The sequence below is a fragment of the Alosa pseudoharengus genome, unplaced genomic scaffold (assembly GCF_046254945.1).
Source record: "Alosa pseudoharengus isolate Yale_2024_CS ecotype anadromous, Long Island Sound unplaced genomic scaffold, YU_APseudo_1.1 YU_APseudo_1.1_scf_2, whole genome shotgun sequence".
Taxonomy (NCBI): domain Eukaryota; kingdom Metazoa; phylum Chordata; class Actinopteri; order Clupeiformes; family Clupeidae; genus Alosa; species Alosa pseudoharengus.
In genome coordinates, this window is record NW_027468663.1 from 1,123,681 (window position 1) to 1,147,573 (window position 23,893).

The 23,893-nt window shown below is 39.1% G+C and overlaps 1 protein-coding gene across 1 annotated transcript in view; it reads left to right on the forward strand.

Annotated features, from left to right (window-relative positions):
- Positions 1 to 23,298, forward strand: part of ca8 (carbonic anhydrase VIII) — a 63,135-nt gene extending 39,837 nt beyond the window's left edge. The window contains exons 6-7 of the mRNA XM_076293368.1: positions 16,109 to 16,157; positions 23,077 to 23,298. Coding sequence (XP_076149483.1) covers positions 16,109 to 16,157; positions 23,077 to 23,225 — 198 coding nt within the window. The 3' untranslated portion in view covers positions 23,226 to 23,298. The remainder of the gene's footprint in view (positions 1 to 16,108; positions 16,158 to 23,076) is intronic.
- Positions 23,299 to 23,893: the final 595 nt, after the last annotated feature.

Here is a 23,893-nt window from a genome sequence, read left to right on the forward strand (position 1 = left end):
CGGGCAGGACCAAAATGTGTGGGTCATGCCAGCTGCAGGCAAATTACAGTGCTCACACCTATCTTAAATGTCTGGATATATTTTGGATAATTTCAGTTTGGTGTAATGTGCAAAACTTTAAATTGTATTAAGCTCAAACGTGCAAAAGAGGATGTGCCATTGACTTTATTTTGAGCATATTCCCAGACAGTATCTGAAATTTCTGTCCCCAGTTCTTCTACCCAGTCATTACGAAGTTTATCTAGTGTTAAACCCTGAAGGGAAGAAATTAAATGATAGATGGATGAGATTTGACCTTTGTGTTGCATATTAACCTTCAGGACTTTCTCCAGCCCCTAATCCACAGACAAATGAGGGAAAGTTGGGCTTAGTGTCCGAATGAATTGTCTAACCTGGAGGTATCTAAAATTATCTGAACGTTGCAGTTGACATTTATCACTTATTTCAGCAAGGCTACCAAAAACACCATCTATGTAGAAATCACAACATTTAGACAAACCTTTTCTTTGCCATTCACTAAATGTATGGTCTAGTACAGTGTTTTTCAACCACTGTGCCGGGGCACACTAGTGTGCCGTGAGAGATCATCAGGTGTGCCGCAGAAAATTACCCAAATGTCACTCACTGGTCCAGAAAAGCAACTGTTGCATCAAATAATTTATAACCACATGCTCTCATTGATTGTATGATTGCACTATTTGTGGTATGCAGGCATTGTACAATGGGGGCCCCATATCCAGTATTCACAGAATCATCACATATACAGTTCATAACAACAATTAAATTAGATATAGTCACATACAAATCAAACAGAGGGTGCTTGTTTTATTGAGCAGGTCTTGCATAGAAGACATAATAAGGCCATATCTGTGTATTATTTGAAATTTTAGGCTATGGTATGTTTATTTTTTCTTCACACAGGATGTTAGTGTGCCGTGGGACATTTTAAGTGTCAAAAGTGTGCCGTGGCACAAAAAAGGTTGAAAAACACTGGTCTAGTAGAGCTGCTGGAAAGAGGTGATTTTTACAGATTGGGCTAAATTTCGTGCAGTTTTGACCATGTCAGCCAGAGATATTGTGATTAAAACACCTCATTTTTTGCTTTTTAATTTTTAACTAGGTGGCGCTATACATGAAATGAGTGGTAATGGGATGGGTTGACATGGCCCCTTAAAACCAACATACAAAAAAGGTGGTCCTCCTAGGCCCTACGGTTCTCGAGATATTCACAGAAAACTGTGTCCGCCCTACCCTACAGATCAAAACAAAAACCAATGGTTCCATGCTAGCCGAGTTTTGTGTACCCCGGTCTTTCAGTGTCCCAGGAATCCTTGAAGCAAAATTGGCCATGTGAAAAAGAAAGAAAGAAAAAAAAATCTGACTAAACCTATATGACCTGCTGCGCGGCGGTCATAATTATCATCATACTACTCACTTGTTGCCTCAACTTCATAAAATCCTATTTCTATTTTTCGCGGAAGCATGGACGTTACCCTTGATCGTATCATCTGGCTTAGTGTTGATTTCGTCAGACAAGATGAGATGTTATATATAAATATGTTCTGTCAACAACCTTTTTTTCCATGACTAAGACGAGACGATGACGAGACTGTAACAATGCATTACATTGCAAAGCATTATTGTTGACGAAAAAACACAAGACTAAAATTTTTAGCATGAAATTAAAACTAAGATAAAACCTCTCTTCATTTTTGTCTACAAAATGAGAATATACATAATAGACAGAATATCTAGCTGTTACGCTTTCAAAATATTCTGAATGAATTCATGCGCAGCAGCTTTCCTGTAGGCTAAGCTACGCGCTGTTTTCTGCCAGAGTTAGCAAGCTAACTACCTAAGCCTTATGCCACAATGTGACATACAGTACTCATAAGCTGCAGCTTCTCTCATACATATATGAATTAACATCCCCCAGAATGTCCATACAAAAATGTTCAGCAAGTAATGTGAACTATTTAACTAGTTAATGATGATGCAAAGTTCACTAGCAAATAAGCTAATGAAGCTAATATGGAAAGTTTGGGGAATGTGAGGCGTTTGGGCGCATATCACCATCTAGCACAGCAGAGTAAAACATTTGTAGTTGGGTTTACAAAAGGGGTTTTCTTTCATCATGTAAACAAAGATAGTGACAGTGGTGCAGTCAAATCCCATAGCCGAGCTATACTGTAACTGTAGCTCGACTTAACTGTGCATGCAAGCATACTGGGGTGCGTTTTCCAAAAGCATAGTTGCTAACTAAGTTAGCAACTTTGTTGGTTGCAATGCAATTTCCCATTGCCAACCAACTAAGTTGCTAACAGGTTAGCAACTATGCTTTTGGGAAACGCACCCCTGACTGACAAAAAGTCACAATGAGTAATTAGGCCTATAACTGACGAGAAGCCCTGTGGACATAAAACATTGGGGAAAAATTGAGATGTGTGAAACAATATTTGACTGAAATGATAATCAGAAGTAATTTGTTATTTAAAAAAAGACTAAAATGTTTTGACTAAAACTTGACTTAGATACCTTGGGTTTTCTGTTGACTAAAACTAGACTAAAATGACAAGACTTTTAGCCGACTAAAACTTGACTAACAAAAATGATATTTGATTGACTAAACATGAAAAAGACTAAAAAGGACATTTCGTCACATGACTAAGACTAAATTGAAAATATGTTACAATCTGGCTGCACAGCTACAGTAATGACTCTGTTAAAGTTAAGTGATTTTGTTTTACTCTCACTAAAACGGAGGTGATGGTGACTGGGTTTACAAGTTGCGAAAAACGGCTGGCTGCGCTAGGCTTTTTTTAACGAAAAAGCTGTTGATGACGTACTTAACAACTGGATTAGTCCAAGCAATCTGTGAGAAAAATAAAATAAATCACCCAACCCAAAACTAATTGCAACAGAAACGGTGTATACAGTTCATGAAATCTTTCCATGTCACATACCAAAAGTCCATGAAAATCCAAACAGTGGAACATTGTCAAAAATGGAATTATTTGTGCATAGGTCAATGGCCAAAACTATAGGGAAGAGCCGCTGTGCTTTAATTTATAGGCTAGAATGATGCAGAAATGAGTAGGCCAAGTAGACATACTCTGTAGCCAATGTTGACAAACTTTATGAACATTTAACGTGTGAATCAATTATTCAAGAATAAAAAATGTTTAAAGGTAATAATATAGAAGTAAAGTTGGTAGCCTCGTCTACCTGCACTGCCGCCAGTAGGTGACATCATAGGCTATCAACTTAGAGATGCACCGATATGAAATTTTAGGGCCGATAACGATAACCGATATTTATTGGTTTGTTGTGGCCGATACCGATACGATAACCGATAATATTACTGATTTGGGGAAAGCATTTAATAAGCATAATTTTATTGCAGTAATTTTACCTACCACCAAATGATGGACAGAACTCATAATAGTCCTCAATAGTATGGCAGTCAACAACATAACAGTAGCCTAGTATGTGTGGCTCCTTTAAGTGAACCTGACGTCAGTGAATTGCGAGTGAGTGGCTAGAGAGTTTGAATCGTTTTCATTTAGGACTAAACGCTCATAAACGGCTCAGTTTGGAATAAGCTACAGTATAGCGACCAAATCAGAGTTTGTGAGGGAAACTTAGGTTTAGTTTCAACTGCGGGTAACTGAATAAAGCTGCAACTCCTCAGACTGTATCTTATGTCCGTCTACTCTGTTGCGCACAACCTGCTGCAGCAGAAATGAAAGGCTTTAATAACTTATTATGATGACCTGTCTGGAACTGAAGCACGAATGGTTAGCATATTTCTAGCTAATAATACAAAACCCAAGCTAAACTAATGCAAATATAATACTAAAACACAACTTAGAACTAGGCCTACTTATGTACTCGTCCCACTAACGAGTTTGTTTATTTGTTTCCCCGACCAGCGCGGTAAAGTGCAAACACACCAGCACAAGACGGCTCTAGATAGGGCTGAGCTCCGCTCTGTTAAGGTTAAATGGCGGATCATTCACGAGAGGATTTTGAGATGCACAGATTCCCAAATGAACGCATATCCACAGATTTTGTTAGAGTGGTGAAATACATTCACACCGCTGACATTATATTGAGGAAAAAGTATAGCCAACCAAGCGCAAGTAGGCTAGCTCAGTGTAGCAAATTATCGGCCAGAATTCTGTTATCGGACCGATAATAATATTTTCATGTTTTCACTTATCGGCTAATAATATATCGGCCGCCGATATATCGTGCATCCCTACTATCAACATAACCTTTCAATTTTGCCTGCCTGCAAGATGCGCATTGTATTGTTGTTGTTTTAAAAGACGGTGATCACTACAGACAGTCTGTTTCCAAAACTATTTAGCTAATGTTGAAAAATAAACTGTAACATTTATCTTGTTGTGTAGTGTCATTTTGAAGTATGTTTTTGCCAGCAAAAACTTTTCAACAAGCATCATTTTAAACTGAATTGACCAGTGAAAGTGGCTATCACTCGGTTCCTTTTCTATACCAGCTAGCAGCTATGCAGCTAACCTGGGAAACCATTATATTGATGTATACCTACTAGGCATGTATACCTACTAGGCCCCATGAGCAAATCTGTTTCATGTCCACTCTGTCTCAGGCAGTAGGCTAGTTTACACAAGCAACTCCTCGAGGCACTAGTAGAAGGCAGCAGGCAGGTATGCTGTTATGAAATATGCTCCCTTCTTCATTCCCGTAGACCAGTGTTAAATTGTGGTCCAACTCCGCCAGGTATCTACCCTGGAAACTCCAGAGTTCTCGCAAGAGCATAATTTGAATTGTCTCTGCGAGACACTCTGGCAATGAGTAATGATGCACGTTACTTTTGCCACTTGTATCGCGGGGAGCCAATCACATTGGTGTATCTGATATATGAGAGCCAGAGGCGAGCTAAACAGATGACAGTTGTAGTGTTATCCAATTACGTCGAAGTCTCGAATCAGTCAGTAAACGTTGGTCGTATTGTGTTATCCAATTGCGTGCAGTGAGATTTTCAAATGCACGCTTGGTGCCGCCCCTCGATTTGGGCCATTACATTATTCGTGGCCAGACCCTTAATCTTTCTAGATCACCAGGGTCTGGAATCTCCAGGCTACCAGATATCCCTAGAGGTCTGCAAGCAAATGTGATGAAAAAAAGTTGTTTTTGTTGTCGTATTAGGGCTGTATGGTGGATTTTCATGATTTAAGGGAATGTAATCATTGGTTTTATAAGTGTTTATAATATTGCATGGGTTTCATAAGGGTTTATACTATTGTATGGGGTTTTCATGTGTTGAAGAATGAAGTCATGAGTGTCATAAGTCTTAAGGCCACTGCATTTGCTGTGAGCAGAGTGAGATCATTGTATCCTGTGTAGGCCAGACCAACTGTCAGAGGAGTGGGGTGAGGGGAAAAGTAATGGGGTACCAGGATGAAAGCATCTCCTCCATACATGGTTAAGGGAAGGGGGGTGTTATCAAGCTGGCGAGGAATGGACGGGACAGGGATGAGGAGGCCATTGTGCCTCATGAGCTAGGCCCTGTCCAGCCAGGGAGAGAATCAGATAAGAAGGCCTTAACTCACCAAACTTGAAGGAACCAAGGAGATTTAGGGTTATACTATTTTACATATGTTACCTATGTATTACATAGGTTTGCATATAGTTTTATGCATGATGGGAAGATGGTTTCCACCAATGTAAGCGAACCCTGCATGGTACTGATTGGCGAAGGGTGTTGTTGGAGGTGACGTGAGAGGGTGGCACATCTAAAGGGCGGAGGAGTATAAAATATAGTGTATAGCCATCCGTAGGGAGATCTCGCCGAGGGTACCAGCTGGTAACATCCCACCTTCTCCCTATTGCTTTGACGGTTGGTCTGGACCAGAGCCATATAAATAGAGAGTTGCGACACTCTTTGAAGTCGCCGCCACGCGGTCACGTGGTTCACGTAAGCTTCAACAGTTCCAAACAGCTCTTTGCGTGTCGTGTTATTTCAATGGGATAGACAGCAGCAAGTGCGTTATTGAACGTGAAACATTACAACAAACCAAAAACGAGTGTTATTACGTGTTAGCATGCTTACATTATAGTGTCAATTATATATTGCGAGTATAATTAGTTTGCAACATCAATCTAAAATATGTTCTTTGGTAGTTCTAACATTGAACGTTTGTTTCCTTGCTGGACATTAGCTGTTATTGGATTCCTACATTTGCCTGTATCACGCTACATAGGCTATACTTTACTTACATTGTCAAAACGTAGGCTATGCATTTTGTATCCTTTTTGTGTGTGAACATTAGATCCAGTGTCCTTCTCAGTTCGTTTGGTGAGATGAAGATGAAGGTGCACCCACCCCCCACCCCCCAAATCTGCACAACTTTGATCATTGTAAGACTAGCAATAAACGTCTATCAAATATATAAATGGCATTCAGTAGCATAACAACTTAAATTTAATGCTTGATCAATGCATTAAATCTGTTCAGTTAGAGAAATAGCATAAAGGTGGGCACCACACAGCCTTGGTAACATTTTAAGAGTAAGCCATAAACATGTCAAAAACACATAGGCTAAATAAGAATCAATAACAAAATTTGATTCATACTGCAAGATAAGACACCCACTGTTTCAATAACACACTTGTAACTCAATAAGCAATCAACTATTTCAATAAAATACTTATAACTTATATTTCAGCCTGCTGGTGAGACTACGGCATGAAAAGAATGACTGATGTTAGGTTTTCAATAGAATTTTTATTACGTTTTCAATGTGTGTTTAAAACAAGAACAGGAACAAATGCAAAAAAGACTAGGAGGGAGGTATGGTGACACTGCAACATAAAAAGAAGGTCTGACACTCATTTAGGTTTCCAAAAAATAAAAAGATTTCAGTTTCCAAAGTTTGAACAACAATTGTGTGAACTACACAAAAGACACAATGTGGAAGGGATGGGTAGCCCTGTACTCTGTACACCTATAAGAGGGACATGGTAAGGAGGATGCAACATTTGGCTGGAGTCGGGAGTGTTATGGGAGGTGTGGAAGATGCTGGATCAACACAACTCCATTTGTGTAAGGGCCCCATCGTGTGGACCTCAAACATAAAAAATTATCTTATCTGACCATTCCAGTCATATATCGCACACCCTTTTTGTGAGAACAAAGCAGGTAACACTCAGTGTATACTTGGGACAACACATTAAGAAAGTAGCAGAAACCTAAGCAAGAGGCCATCTCCAGCAAGAGGCCAGCAAGAGTTTTACATACCCATACACAGCTAACCATTTGCAAGGCTGGTTGGGGGTGCCACAAGTCCACACAAAAACTATAACAATAACAACATGAAGAATGATTTTGTTGGGGATTACTTTCAGAGTGATCTATGTCCTATTAACCTGACTACACTTTTCAGTTATCCAAAAAAAGACATTTGTCCTACTTACAAAGATCACTGACCTAATGAAAGGCAATGCCCTCTTGTCACGTCAGTCTCTTCCATGCAAACTTCGCTATGTATTTGAGAAATTACTTGGCAGATAAAGCAATCAAAATTACACCAAGAACACCAACACGAAATGTACAATTACTGAAAACTAAATGAACTGAAACCGATCATCAGTTGGAGCAAAAACTCCTAGGCTACTATACAGACGCTATACCTACTGTCCCACGACCACGCTCGTGCCACACTCACCTACTGCTTGTGCCACTGTCCCGTTTGGAACAGTGAACAGTAGTGGCACAGGACTGGGCTGGCAAGGGACACAAGAGCCACGCACCAGTAACAACAACAATAACTTATAATAGTCTAGGTTTTGCTCCTACTGCTTCCCCTGAAATTCATAATTGAAATCCCCTCGTTCACGAGTCGTGGACACTAGCCTATATAATGTCATGTTCAGCCCACGGTTCAGTTCATAACGCCATAAAACTCGCCATCTAGCAAGCTAGTCTATATCAGTTTTAAAGACAATAATCACATTAATTTCCTCCATTTTTCACCTGAAGAGCATTAATCACAAACCCATTGATAACCAGCACATCTGAATATAGAGTTACCATGCTGTATGGAATGTATTTTATCAATGTAGCATTTAATATGAGAACAGCTTTCGAGTTCCCCCTCATAGCATGTCTAACGTTATCACTATGTATGTGAATGAGCTGACTAGCTAACGTAAGCTAGTAAGCTAACACAATCAGGTTTGAAAAATATAGCATTATAAACATAATAAAAATCTGTTGACAACCAACCTATCATCTAAAGTTGCCCTACTACAATAGGCTAACCAAATGTATTTTGTCTGAAATTCATTATTGACGTAGGAACATTATCTTTAAGCTAGCCTCTCTCCACATCAAGGTTTGCAGGCTAACTTTTGGCTTTAAAATTTCGGTCAACATTTAAGCTATTAATATCAGTTAAACAAGCAGCACAAAATCCTCAAAGAACAATACCAGTATCTACTAGTGCAGTTGGTATAGGAAATGCATATGACAATTAAAAAAACGTTGTACATTCGTCTACTTACCACTGACAATATCAGGCAGAAAGCAATGGAAGTGAATGGGGCTACAGCCGTGAATGTCAAAGTTTGGAACTGTTGAGCTCAGCATAAAGCGGAAGTAGCGTGGAAAAAGCGCCGCCATTGTTTCCTATGGAAGTCTGTGGGAGTGTCGCAACTCTCTTTTTATATGGCTCTGGTCTGGACTTAGGTTGGGCTGTACTATCATTGCAATATGGGGAATAAAGATCAACAGTCTTTGGAAAATCTTCTGTCTACATTGTCTCCTTCGGACGCCTTGTTCCAGAGTGCTAAATTACTAAATAGTCAAGTGGTAATTGTTCATTGTAAAATTGGATTCGGAAGTGGACATTTTCCACGCCAGCTGTTGAAATGAAGGTGTTAGCGTTACAAATACATTAACATAATTGTCACGGGTTACTCCGCTATTGAGATTAATCTGCTGTATCATCTGTATTGAAATAAATTCTAAGGCTTGGATGGCTAACAGGGTATAAAATTAAACTAGAAGTTCTCATATACGTGTTAGCGTCATTGCGTCCTGACATCCTAAAATGAAGTTAAGAAGGCAAAAAAGGTTTTACTTCTCCAAAGCTCAACTCTCCTTAACATTTTGTTTGAACAAGGGTAATTCAGTATTTAAGATAAAGATGACATATATTGTTAACAAATCTTGTTCCATGTGCCCTTTTTTGAATTCGAGCACCTGCCCCTCAAAAGGTATCTGCACAGCCCTGCACCGGTCACGGACACAGACTCAGACAACAGGGATTAACCTAATTGGAGTTTGTGCGTGTTTACATAAAAGGGGCAGGTTGCAGCGCAAGTCATCACTTTCAATGATGACGTGATCACCTTATTTTATGGACGAGGAATGCACAATTATTGTGACAAGTTACGAGGAATTAAAACTCACTCTACGACAAAAATCAAATACGTCGGCAGCAAACAAAGCAAGGCAAGGCTGTTGACAACGTATTGCAGATCGGGTAGCCTGAATGCCTAAAAGTAAAATTTTATTTCCACATGTTCTTCAAATATGTGTTACGGAGGATTAATAGCTTGTGGAATGTCTGAAATGAGTTGAAATAATTAAATAGCTTATTTTGAGTTCATAAAAAGGCCTACAGATGCAATGCAATTCAGAAGTGGGCATGTAGATTAAAAAGGATAATTGAATGTTTAAGTAGCCCCCATTGACTGATTTAGTGTATGCCTAATCCTGTGAACATTTCAGATGCAACACTATAGCCAAACACACATGGCAGCAGGTGAAAATGAAACACAAAAACATTATTCAGAATACTAGGTTTATATAGTTATTAGTGGTGTCAACAATAATCGATGCATTGCAATGCGGGGCATGCACGATTCAGCATCGATGCGGCAACGTGCCATAATCGATTATGTCACTGTTTATTTTCTGGCCTTGAGTGGACAATGAAGTTGTGAAGTTTCAATTACTTCTGGGGGCATTTCCGGAGCAACGTTGTAATGACATGCGCAGCCTGTAGCTACATGCTAAGCGGCAGCACTAGCTAGTAGTGGTGTCAACAATAATCGATTCGGCGATGCATTGCAATGCGGGGCATGCACGATTCAGCATCGATGCGGCAACGTGCCATAATCGATTATGTCACTATTTATTTTCTGGCCTTGAGTGGACAATAAAGTTGTGAAGTTTAAATTACTTCTGGGGGCATTTCCGGAGCAACGTTGTAATGACATGCGCAGCCTGTAGCTACATGCTAAGCGGCAGCACTAGCTAGCATAACAACAACACTAAAGAATCAAGATGACAGAGGGAGATGAACGCGATAGACGGGTAATTCAAAATGCACCGAAAGCTTGGAAAGCGGACATCTGGGCACATTTCTGATTCTACAAAGTTAATGGGAAACTAGACAAGACGTACGCGGTGTGTAAAACCTGCCACACTAAAATCAAGCACGTTGGCAATACAACTAACTTCACGAACCATGTCGATCGTTGGCATCCTGAGTTGGCTTCGTTACTGTGTGTGCAGTATGTGCAGGGTAGGAATTTCATGACAGCCATGGCCATCGTTGCCCCTTGAGGTGGCCGTGATGCCCCTTTGAAAATCAGAGGTTAACAGACCACGGTGGCCTTGGTGTCCCCTTCTTTCGATATTCTGTTTTGCGTCCGACTAATAACGATTTTTATTTAGCCTATGTCCTGTCAAAATAAGCATTCACAGCGCAAATTAATTTAGTCTTTTACACAGTGGAGAAAGTGACAGTGCACGGCAAGAAAGAAAGTGCATCCAAATTCACCCATTCTTCTCAGTTGAACTACTCGCGAACGAGTCTACTCATCACACAGACATCACAAGTAGCCTAACACATCACATGAAAGAGCTTTTTCTCAGCTTTTAAACAATGTTAGCCGTTAATTGCTGTGGTGAACGGTTCATGAGAAAAGTAAATAATATAATTCAATTTAATCATAAATTCTACTGAAGATTCTGCGCCCATCTCCCTACCTATATCGGTGGGATACTTCACAAACCCTTCGTTCAACACATAACAAACCATATATCAGAATAAACAGCTGACCTTACCGAACAGAAAGGTGTAAAGCAGCCCCCTTTACAGTTAGCCGTTCCAGAGTAATCCAGTTTTGAATTTGCAGCAAATTTCGACATGCATGGATGTCTCCAAATTTGGGCTTTAAGTTTTACAATGTGTTTAAATTATTAAACTTTTTAAAATGCCATATCCAATACCCTGTACCATTCAATTTTATTTTATTTAATGATATTTATGTCAAAGATACAGGAGAGTGATAATACACACATAGCGGACAATAAAATCTGTTGTTTAATATCTGACTGCTTGTATTGCCTCATGACCTCAAAATTTGCCTTGTTGTGTGCAGTAGAATTTGGATGCATCGCAATGCTTCGTAGAATCGAATCGTTACCTGTTGAATCGTAATCGAATCGAATTGTGAGGGCAGTGCCAATGCACACAATGCACAAAGCACACTGGGTAATAACAAATTCAACACATGAACTGGTTGCAATGGACTCGTCTCTAGGCTTTCTCAGTCATTGTAAAGCTGCCGAAGCTGAACATTTTCCAAAACATACATAACATGCCAACTTTTTCCGGGTTTATCACGTATTTTAACTTTTCCCCCGCTGTCTTATTAATATCCCATATTAATACTCTCATAACATTAGTCCTGCCATCTAGCCTGTCTCTGTGTTGTCCTGTTGTTACCCCCTTGCCCTTCCAGCGAAACAGATGTCTTCAAATCATCGTTTTGCTTGCTTGAATGCGAACTTAAAGTGACGTTAACCTATTTAAGTTAACGGTGTGGTCAGAGGCGATTCTAGGGTCTGTGGGGGCCCCAAGCAAAAATTCCAAGGGGGCCCTACCGACAAGTGTTATCACCATTATGTTATATTACTATTAGGTTATTATGTTAAATAATAAAAATACAAAAAGCGTATTATAAAAATTCTTATATTTTGACATGTATCTCACAAAATATAATTTTGAGTGCATGGTGTATGCACTCATACTGCATTGCCATGAACAAAGTAGAGGCAAAAGAGGGGTTTCTTTGTTGAACAAATTGGGATGCAATGTGAGCCTTGAATTGGATGTCATGCAGGAATTAGCTAGGATCTCAAAAACGAATTATGAACATGCTTTGCCATAGAGAAACACACGATAGCGTTGGATTATAAACATGCTTTGCCACAAAAACAGACAAAAAAATCGTAAACGTGGGGTAAGTCCAGCTATATGAAGTTATTTTGTTATTTTCAGTTATTTTGCCGTCACTTAGTCTGTTTTATAACCCAGAAGGATGTACTTGATATCAAATGATCCTCTTTCATCTGACGTACTATCTATATAGTATCTATCCGATCACGGGTCCGCGAGTAATTCAAACAAGAGTAATGGGTGTGCAGCGTTGGTTTGTGTACATGACATTATTTTGCAGTTACTTCGTCTGTTTTTATAAGTCAAAAGGATCGATATTCATGGTACTAGTGGATAGCCCTGTGTCTCCTCTTTAATCTGATATGCTTGCCATATCTATGCGATCACGGGTTTGCGAGTAATTCAAACGATAGTAATGGGTGAGCAGGTGAACGCAGAGGAGTATAGACTGTAAATATGATGCAATTTGATTTAATTTCATGATTTTCTTTTATTTTCATACTTGATCGTACAGACACGTGCGTAGTCTCGTTGGAAAGCCCCACTTCTGCTCTGTCACACAATAAAAGTTTTTATCTCGCTGCAATGAACAGTTCCGGAGCAATGTAACAAAGAAGAAAGGGTGTGTTTTTTGACGCACTTTGCGTCAATCGGGCAATCTAACAAATCGCGATCAACATGTTATGGCTGACAGCCCTAATACAAACATAACGTTAACCATCTCACTAGTTGTAACTGCCGCTAGCTAGCTGAAGTTTACTGTCGTATAGATGTAGCAAACCATGTTCAATCTTTCTGCCAATTAACATTAGCCTACTATAGCTTCATAGGCTAAATGCCAAAATCCGATGTTGATCCGTCATCACTGCACCCTCAATTGACATTTACCACAGTTGCCTAAATATGTGCAGATTCTTTGAACTTTTTTGAACACAGATCCGCTGTTCATAAGGCCATAGCATAGGGCCTATGTACAGATGTAGCCTACTGTTTGTACAACAGGGCAGGAGCACGCAAAATACATCATTCAATCTCTATGGACGAAATTCTCGCTTGACCCACCGGCAAACGCGCTGAGACCAGGTCGGGGCCCCCTAGCGGCTCGGGGCTCCAAGCAGTTGCCTGGTTTGCCTGTTGACAAGGTGCGCCTCTGGGTGTGGTTGTCGTGAGAGCACAATTCATTGGCGCTTGCAGTGTTCGGCCGTATGTCTACGTGCGCACCTGCCTACCATCAGGCTACTCAGCTACGAGTAGACAAAGAATGTCCCCTGTTTTATATTCACTCCAAGTTGGCCTACCATAACTTACCAACTCTACACTGTAGACCATAAACTGGCTATTTATGTGAAATAACCAAATGTATTTGTTCAACTTTATGAAGCAGAATTACGCACTGCTACTTGGAACGTAACACATTTTTGTTTGCGCAGGAGAGAGAATGACAGCGATTAACAAATTGCACTTGTTGCTGGCTACCAATAAATACTATATATTTTTTTGCAAACAACAAAAACAGAAAAGATGGAGACAGCAAAGCTAGAGATGGGCAGGAACAAGGTCAATTGGTAGAAATGCTTGTGTGGTGGATGTGTGGATGAATGAAGCAAAGGTATGATTTACTATGTTAAGCATGCACACTGTTTAAAGTTAGGCTACACGGTAAACTAAAAGTAAACCAAAGGTAAATTTAGCCTTTTTAAGGCTGTATAAAGTTGACCAAATGAATATAGGCTATAGGCGTGAGTAAAGTAAGCTACTTTGTTGCTCTAACCCTTCCAACGTTAACGGGGACGAATGTTGACATTTTCCCGTATTTTGGGTGAGAAACCCGGGAAATCTCCCTTTTTCAATGTTCAATGTTGACAGCTATGGAACGAAAGAGAACGTTGTATGGCGATAGAAATCAACAATCAAACAAGCCACTTTGATTTTTTGCTGTGCATTAAAACAAATTCTTATATGACATAAGGTTGAATAACAAATATGTCAGTCTTTTTCATCCTATTGGTGTCTAAGTTAAGGAATGGGAGGGAGTTCAATGGAACATCTAGACATTCAGACTGTTCCATTTCTACCCAAACAGTATCTTTTTCTTGAGATACCCAGGAAACCATGGATCGTAATTGGGCTGCCCAGTAATATTGTTTCAGATTAGGTAAATTCAGGCCTCCGTTGATTTTTGTACATAGTAATCTTCTGAGTTTAAATCTAGGGGGTTTGCTTTGCCATATGAATTTAGAAAACCATTCTATAGTGGTGAAAGTAGCTGAGGGGACAAGAATAGGCAAAGATTGGAAAAGAAAAAGCAGTCTGGGGAGGATGTTCATTCGAATAGTCTCCACTAAGATGGGAAGTGGCAACACTTCCCATCTTATAAGATCTGCTTTTATACAATTCATCAACTTCCCATAATTGGCTGTGAACATATTTGTTAGATCTGTAGTTAGAATTATTCCCAAGTATCTAAATCTTTGTGACCAGCGAAAGTCTTCCTGTTAATTGTGTATTGTATTCATCATTTGGTCAATGTCCCCTGATCCCTGCCAAGACTTGGTTCCCCAGTAGCAAGGATATTAGGGAGGGAAGTGAACCCCATGTAAATGATCGAAAGTCTTCCTGTTAATTGTGTAGGCCACTGCCCCTTTAACATCATAGCTTCAGACTTGGATTCGTTGACCTGATATCCAGAGAGTTCACCATACTCTTTAAGAGTGTTCATTAGAGCAGGTACAGAAACAATAGGATCACCTATGTAAGTTAAAATGTCATCTGCATATAGTGATATTTTATGTTCTGTATTTCCCATATCCATTATGCCTTTTATTTTCTCATTTTGTCTTATGGATGCCGCCAAGGGCTCAATGTTTATGGCAAAAAGCAGGGGGCTAAGACAGTCTCCCTGTCTCACCCCTCGCTGCAGGCCAAAGAACTCCGAGCAGCACCCATTCACTCTGACTCTTGCTTTTGGCTGTTTATAAATAGTTGTTACCCATCTTATACATTTTGAGTGAAAGCCCATCCCAGACAAAGACTTAAACAAAAACTTGCACAGGTAATTATGTTTAAAGTTCTCCTTATATTATTAGCACCCAATAATAATAAGTGATCCAATATGTCTTTGAACTCTTTGCGCTAGGATGCTTGTCAACAATTTCTGGTCATTACATAACAGGCTAATAGGTCTATATCCTTCGCATAGTGTTGGATCTTTTCCTTCCTTGTGTATCACAGATATAACGGCCTGTGACCAGGTCCCAGGAGGGTTACCCTCAGAGAGAGCATATCTAAACACCTAATTTAACACTGGTGCTAGGTCATTGATGAAGCACTTATAAAATTCTCCAGGGAGGCCGTCAACTCCTGGGGATTTATTATTTTTTAATCTCTATTGCATTTCTTATTTCTACATCTGTTTGTATGGTAGTGCTTTCCTGTCCAGGGATAGGTAGATTAACTACTGTAGGTCAGCAACATCGCCATCTATCCATACTGTAATCCGCCCATTGACTTGCATTATATAAAACAGGAGGGATATCTCTCTGAAATGTCAGTGGTATTTATTTCAGAATAAGTGTGTGTATGATTTCAATTAGTAAAAAAGTTTAATCTATGTATTTGTGTTCTCTGCCAATCATTTCTTAAAAAAATAAATAAATACATATTTTGATGGTTTTTTTGCTCATGTTTGTGTATATAGTTGGTTAAAATTAAATGATAATACTTGCTTAGCTTGTGCTAAAAAAATAAGATTGTCAGTATTGCACTTTCCTGAACATGGTAATGCAAAAACCTGCATGGCTGGAGTTCTAAGGGTTAATACTAATATGATCTAATTTTTATTTACACCATTCTTTTTGTTTGCACAGGGGAAGACGAAGATAATACCATGTTTTAATCCAAACACATTGCTCCCAGGTACTCCACTTTTAAAAAAAAGTGAGCCACACTGGCATACGGTGTGTTGTGTTATTGTGTTGTACTTTGTGCATGAAAGACACACTTACTTACTTACTTACAGTACACCAACAATGGCATTTATTTTTCAGTATCACAATCAAGTATCACTGAAATAGGAATTGGAAAGAAAATGGAAACTAAAGGCAAGAGTGATTGTAGTGATAATGTAGTGTAGTCCAAGGTCTTTGTTCAGAATAGAACAGCCAATCAATGAGCATAGTTTAGATGCTGATGAAACCCCTCATTCTCTCAGACCTCTGATAATGGACCCAATATTAATGAAAACAACAACACTATCACCATAACCACCAGGGTGAAAAATAAATGATGATTTAAGATGAATATAGTCAGACTGGGAGGACAATCCATTGAGTTACATGTGAAGTACATACTAGTGAAAACTAGGGTGAATTTCATTATATATAATACAGTACACCTACTGTATGTGTGTATGTTACTTAAACATACGGGTCATTGATGTAACATGCAGATTTCTGTGTCCAAGTCCTTTATTTTGGTATAAAATAATTTAAAATGATTCATAACAAGCATCATTTTATTCTATAAAACCTGTATAAAAAACATACTACTACTACTGTTTATCATAAAAATTATATAACTTTTATGTTTTGTCATCTCAAACCCTCAAAATGTCATGTGGCACAACCGTCCGAGCAAATTAGCACTATTTGAAAAGTATTAAATATAGAATTGAAAAGGTAACGACATTAAAAATAAATATGGGGGCATAATTCTTCCTTTTAAATAAACAAAATTTACTAGTTTAATAGCTCTTAAAATGTTTCAAAATGTGAAGAGAAAAAAACTTTCGTCTGGAAATTTGGGTTACACTTTACTTGACAATATTGACATAAGAGTGATACTCATTGGCGGAGCGAGGGGGTGGCTTCGGGGGCTCAAGCCCCGAATCTTTTTTTTTTTTGTATGTGTTTTCAATTTCCAACGATTCTAATTTCTAATTTAACTTCCCCTCGGTTTCTCTATGTTACAAAATGTACCATTACTGAGCAAATATCCCTTATTTTCAAAGTCCAATATTGACAGATAATGTGATTTCCCACGCGATGAGTTTAGGCAATAGAGCATCACAGTCCCGCCCCTCCTCCGAGAGAGCTTAGTTTCCGGAAGTAAATTTCCCTTTCATTTCTCCCATTGACGTTTTGGAAAAATCCGTATCTAAAGAGTTTTAGAGCATGTCTTAGGCTAATCAGCTACGGCGTAACTCATAAGCATACAACTTATCATTTCGAGTGAAAAAACGAAGAGAAAGTCCAAAAAAAGTCAAAGGTACAAGACTGTGTACATATTTTCATTTCTGAGCGAAGGAACTACTCATCCCATAAACCACCACGCCTCACTGAAAAATATTTAAGCAGCATGAACCAGCGCCAAAATCATTTCCAGCTGGCGACAGCACGCAAACCCTTTCCTCCAAACAATGATTTTTATATAGTTAATAGCAGTTATTTCAGGAGTAATCGTGTAAATAATAGTGTTTTGGTATTGAATGTTATATTTACCATTGTGTATTTCATATCGTGTGTGTGTGAAAGCAGTTAACGTTAGCAACATTGTGCTTCGTATCTGACTGCCATCCTGATGCATGGACCGGTGCATGGTCTGCTCTTGGACCACCATATTCAGTTTATTAACTTGCTGTGAATTATTACACAAAATGTTCATTAAATGTACGAATAAGTATTTCTAGGTTAATGATTGATGATATGGCTCGTACAGTATGAAGGCTACAGTAGCCTAGCTAGCTAATGTTAACTAGCATTACCAACTTCCCTGCAAAACTCACCACACAACTTCGTAGGTTTGATAGGTCTTGTCCCTCATGCTGGCCCTTACAAAACCCACAAGCTGACCCTCGACACACAACAGTCAATAATGTGACCCGATTTAAAGTGGTTTTCACCACTTTGGACACTCTTGATTTTGTCCTTGAAACAGTGAAATATTCACGGGGGCATGGACGGTTTGCTAACCATTTTACTGCAGTGTCTAGCCGGTGGTAGCATCCAGCTTGTGCTATCAGCTAAACAGCTAGTTCATAGGTTTAAGTACTTAATGGGGATATACAGGGCTTTTTATGCCTCGACTAAGTTGATGTTTCATATAAACAACAATTCATGTTCATAGAAACAACAAGGTCACTAAAACATAATATATTTCATACCTGTGTTGCAGCATGTAGGCTAATGTTAGCAGCATTATAATGACATTCAAATGTCTGAAAGGCTAATGATTAGCCTATCCTACCTGAAAAGTTAAGTGTTCAAACTAGCATTTACAGTGTTCTATTTGATGGTGTATTGGCCCTGACTAAGTTCGTGTGATATATATAAACCACAATCCTTGTTGATACAAGTACCAATGTTCGTCTAGAAAGTTTTTATTCACGTTAAGATTTTCGCCATAGGCAGTCTTTGTCAATAATTTTCGCTGATAAAGTTTCAAACTATGACCTTAACGGCCTTTCCACCAATCAGAGGCATAACTGTGGGATTGTTCAGGATTGTGGGTAATGAAGTACTCATCCAACACATCGCGAATAAAAGACATTTATCTCAAAACGAGGTTAGTGCCCCGTGAACTTTTGGCATCTATATGAGCATACACAATCGCTTAGTACAGCCGTAGCTGGTTTTGAGTCTACCATGTGCAGTTAAGTTTTTATGGCTTATACCCGAATTGTCAATGGAGAAATTGCATTGAATTCTTACTTCCGGAAACTCCTGTGGGCGGGACTGTGATGCTCTATGTGAAGCGAGGCTTTATGAAACACTGAAACGTTTGAAGCAATTGTGCCGAATTGTTCCGAAGCTCTCGAAACAATTCCGACACCTCAGAGCTGTTTAGGGTGAAACAAATCTGTCAAATGCTTCGTATTGGAGATGTAGTCTTTGAAGTTCGTGGATCACTGTGTTACCTGTGTTCAGTCTTTGTCAAAAGCTAAGCAGTGATGCCCTTGGTCAATTACTGGATGGGAGACCACATGAAGTGACAATAAAGAGATTCTTATTGCTGTGTTCTCTAAATAACTTTCTTCTTATAAAAACTCTCGATTTTTGACCATTCTGGGAGTTTAGTTGAAACTGTGGTTAATGATGAAGTAAGAAAACATAAACAGATACGATGTGAAACAATACCTTACGAATTAAAGGGGGCTCGAACCACATTTGAGCAGCCTGGGCTAGGCCTACCGTGCAAAAAATGCCCTCACTAACCACTACACCATCATGGTTATTGCTTAAGGAAAGTCTAGACTGTTAATTGAATGCGCGGGCACGCCTGCCGACACTGGTGAAATGCACCGAAGGTTCACTTAACTTTGGTCACATGACATGGGGATTTTGAACAATGTTTCGAAGCAGTGGTCACATGACATGGCTGTTTTGAACCACGTTTCGAAGCAGTGTTTCGAAACACTTGTGCTTCGAAGCCTCGACACTGATTCGAGACGTCGGTTTCGAAAGTCACACCCCTATTGTCAAGACATTAGGCAATTAGGCTACTGTACCCCATAATACAAAAATAAACTTGAGAAACACAGAAAGTTTGTTGTACTGTATTCATAGAGTCTCAATGACCGAATAAGTAGATCTGACCTGTTGTCAGTTGAGTTCGTTCAATTCATTTATTGTAGTAGGCTAGGCTAGTAGCCTAGGCAAATATGAAACTGAGATGTAACGTGGCTACCGACGGGATTTTGAACTTGCATGTGTCATGCATTTTAGGGCAAAAAAATACCTTCCTCGACATCAACAGATGTTATCCAACACCCCACTTCTCCACTCAGGTCCAGATTACGAGTCGAGCATGAGCCCAGCACAACCAACGTTAATTATTGTCACAGCAGTCAACCAATCAGCAAGATAACTAGCTACGGCAACTAGGCCTACAACAAAATTTAATATAGCCTAGGCATAGGCCTTGATTACAGGGCCTACATTTCAGTGCAGGATTGCGGGTATAGCGCATGATTTATTCAAGTCCCCGACTCTAGCCATCATAATGCGAGAAATTCCTGCACACATTTTACAGCGCTGTCTGGTAACGTTAATCTATTAATGGAGCGGCGTAAATGCGGGACCGGACGGACCAACTTCTGACTTGAATCGAACGTAACCCATGCAGACACACACACATGCAGAGAACCACTTTGCAGGTGCGCTCTTTCTCTAGATCTCGCAGCAGGACTTGTCACCGCTAAAGTCAAATTATGCATGCTTCGATCTACATCAACTTCTTCTCAGGAAAAGAAAACAAAGGTTTAGCGATCAGGAACTGTCAAGAATTTTGCAAACAGAGAAAGATTACATAGAGTGGCCATGAGACGCGAGGGAACATTGATGTGTTCTCCATTTGATGTGTTCTCCATTTGAGTAACATCAATTGCGGACGTGCAGAGACAGCTGAACCCCCAACTGAATTAATCCCCCTATGTGAAGCACTGAAGGGGGGAATTCCCCCCCCCCCCCTCATTTTGAAAAATTTAAGCCCTGGATTAAATTTAGCTTCATGTGTTCCACTGAACATTATAATCAGTGGGTTCACAATGTGTGGGGCTGTGCTAAACCTGACCATAATGTACTCTGGCCAGAATTCAAAGTAAAAATGTATTGAGACAAGGTAGCATCCCATCAGGGTTATCTCAGCATAGTATACTAGCCTATAATATACAAACCATAACTCATAAGAAACGCTTAATTAACTAAGTGCATGCTGATCAGATAGGCTATGCCTATAGACCCCTCTTGAAAGACCCAAAACTATAATTTTACACAGTGTAGCCTGCCAGTCAGATACCTTGAGTCTCACATTTTAAAGTCTCAACGTGTCCATTAGTTTACACAGAATTCACTAGAAGTCATTATTTAAGGGGTTATTTTTCAAAAAAATTTTGACTAGGGGGGCATGCTCCCGGACCCCCCTAGCCTTCCTGTGTGTGACACTGGGATAAGCCCCCAATGTTTCAAATGTCTGGCTCCGCCCCTGATGACACTGTCATGAACGTGTCATCATTAGTTTGTCATAACAAATTAGGATTAGGGTTAGGTTTAGGGTTAGGGTTCATGTGTTCATGACAGTGTCATGTCACTCTTATGTCGATACTGTCAAGTAAAGTGTTGCCGAAATTTGCATATCTGAAATGTCCAGGCGGTGCAACCACCTTTATACAATGTTTATTTTGAATTGAAGAGGAAAAAGAGTAAATAGGACATTCCCTCATTAAGAGGACCCCAAGTGACCTTTACTGATGAGTGAAAAGTTCGTAAATCTCTTCATAGTTGGACTACATGTCAATGCAAAACTAAGAAAAAGTTATTTTAATATAAAACTCTTTCTTATATTGTAAAATTGAATGGATGAACTTGCTAGCAAAGTCAGAAGGTTATATAGGTGTCCAAGAAGATGTCTGTATAATTTGAAATTAGTAGCAAAAGTCAGGTGTCACAACTGCATCGTCAGGTGGTGCAACCAGGTAAAATACTCATTTAAACCAAGAAATAGTAGATTAAAGTGAACAAATGGTTGAAAATGTGTTGTGGCTATTAAACAATATATTTTTTAAATGTTTAAAGTATCACAGTATTCAAATTTTAAATGTAAAGTTGGATGTTGAAAAAACAAAATACCTGCCCTCTACAATAAAGTATTCATAAGTTACTTTTAATACCAGGGTCAACTACAAAATAATAACGTGTTAAGCACTGTAGACACTCGATATACTTTTTTTTAGAAACTTTTGATTGCGCCACCTGACATTTGTTGGGTGGTGATATTGCAAATACAGTCTAGAAATGTTTTACAACCTCTGTATATGTTGTCCAACCATTAAGATTTATTTAAAACCAACTATCCATTAATTAACAAATTATATACATATTAAATAATTGTATAATTGAGAGTACTTCCTTTTATGTTGGGGTTTTATATGTACGCCTTAGGAGAGGTGTTACTTACCAGTACGACAACAGTATTGCAAAAAAGCAAAAGGAACATCTTAATATAGCTCAGTCAAAGCCCTGATCAAAATTCTACTGAGAATATGGGGCTTTAATTAAAGGAGAATTCCGGTGTGCTATTGACCTAAAGTGTGTTGAAACATGATACCGAGTGTGAACGTATGTCTCATAGCTCATCTCGGCTTGTCCCGTGCACTTAGAAATCTGGCACTAGTTAGCCGACGCTACCAACAGTTTTTCGATGGGGGTGCCTCGGGCATCGGCCTAGCCATGCAAATACATTACTGTTTTACACCATTTATGAGGCTCAAAGTAGCTCCATACTTCATTGGTAGACTTCCGAGGGCCTTGACATTTAAAACAAGACATTGAGAACTTTGAAAAAGCACTGGTAGTTTATTTACAAGATGATTTATACAGACAGTACCTTCATGAAGTTTACCGTTCTTGAATTAAGTCACGATAAGTCGAGCGACGAATACGAATGAACAGGTATGATAAGGGATCAGATTCCAAAAATAATTCTGTGGAAATGCATGGATTCCGGTTGCCTCCAGTAATAGATTATTATTATAATATCACCATGCAATATATTTGTTTATTTTTAACTCTAGTGCTCAAATAACTTTAGCCATACTACAGTCATACTACAGCAAATGTATTCACAATGAGAATACTGAGTGGAAAAATATATGTAATAAGTAACTTTGAAAATAGAGATTCTTTCAGCGGGTTTGAATTCTTGGCATGAAGAGTGCTGGCATAGACTATTTAGGGTGCTGGTTACATTTTTATGTTTATGTTATTCTTATATGTATTACACTTAAATGTATACTTCTTTAAGTGAAATTGAGCTTTGGTATTTGTTTTTCTCTTTCCAGATCCCCTGTTAAGAGATTACTGGGTATATGAGGGATCCTTGACAACACCTCCTTGCAGTGAGAATGTCACCTGGATCCTATATCGCTACCCACTCACAATCTCCCAGATTCAGGCATGTCCAATGCTGTTTGAAATTACTTTGCGCTAGGAAGGGTGTTAAACATAATACCTGAGTGCATAGGTTCTGTTACAAAGCATTATTACAGCAGCCATTCTTGAGGTATTGGACAAAATATGATGCAACATTGGAAATATGTAGCCTACCCTATCTATATTGAACATAATGATATATGATAATACTGCCCAACTTCAAAATCTGCCTTTTAACAAACAACCAATATGTTTCAGACAAGCAATGTTTCAGACACTTATAATTGCATTATGACCTACGATTCCTCTGGCCTGGTTTCACAAGACCCATTCACTTTGTGATGTTTTTGACCTGGTTTTGGTGTTTGATGATGCTGGAGTTACTGTTTTATTGCTTCATCTACCTCTGATACTGCTGATTTCGAAACTGCAATTTCATCTCCAATTGTTGCTGGCCACTTACCATTGTTCACCGCAATGCAGACATGGGGGTTGTGATAGAAAGTAAACGTCAAGTTTGAGGCATGTTAAGAGTTGGCTGTGAATTGATTATGCTTTTTAGTTAACAGGATATATTTTATTATAATGTGTGAAATGGCAATGTGAAACATTTTCTTGTCTAAGTATAATCCTGATTTATATGCTAGCAAAAATGTTGCCAATTTTAGGCAATGTAGCCTAAAGTAAGCCGCTTTCTTTCTCACTCCCTCTTAAACACGTTTCTGT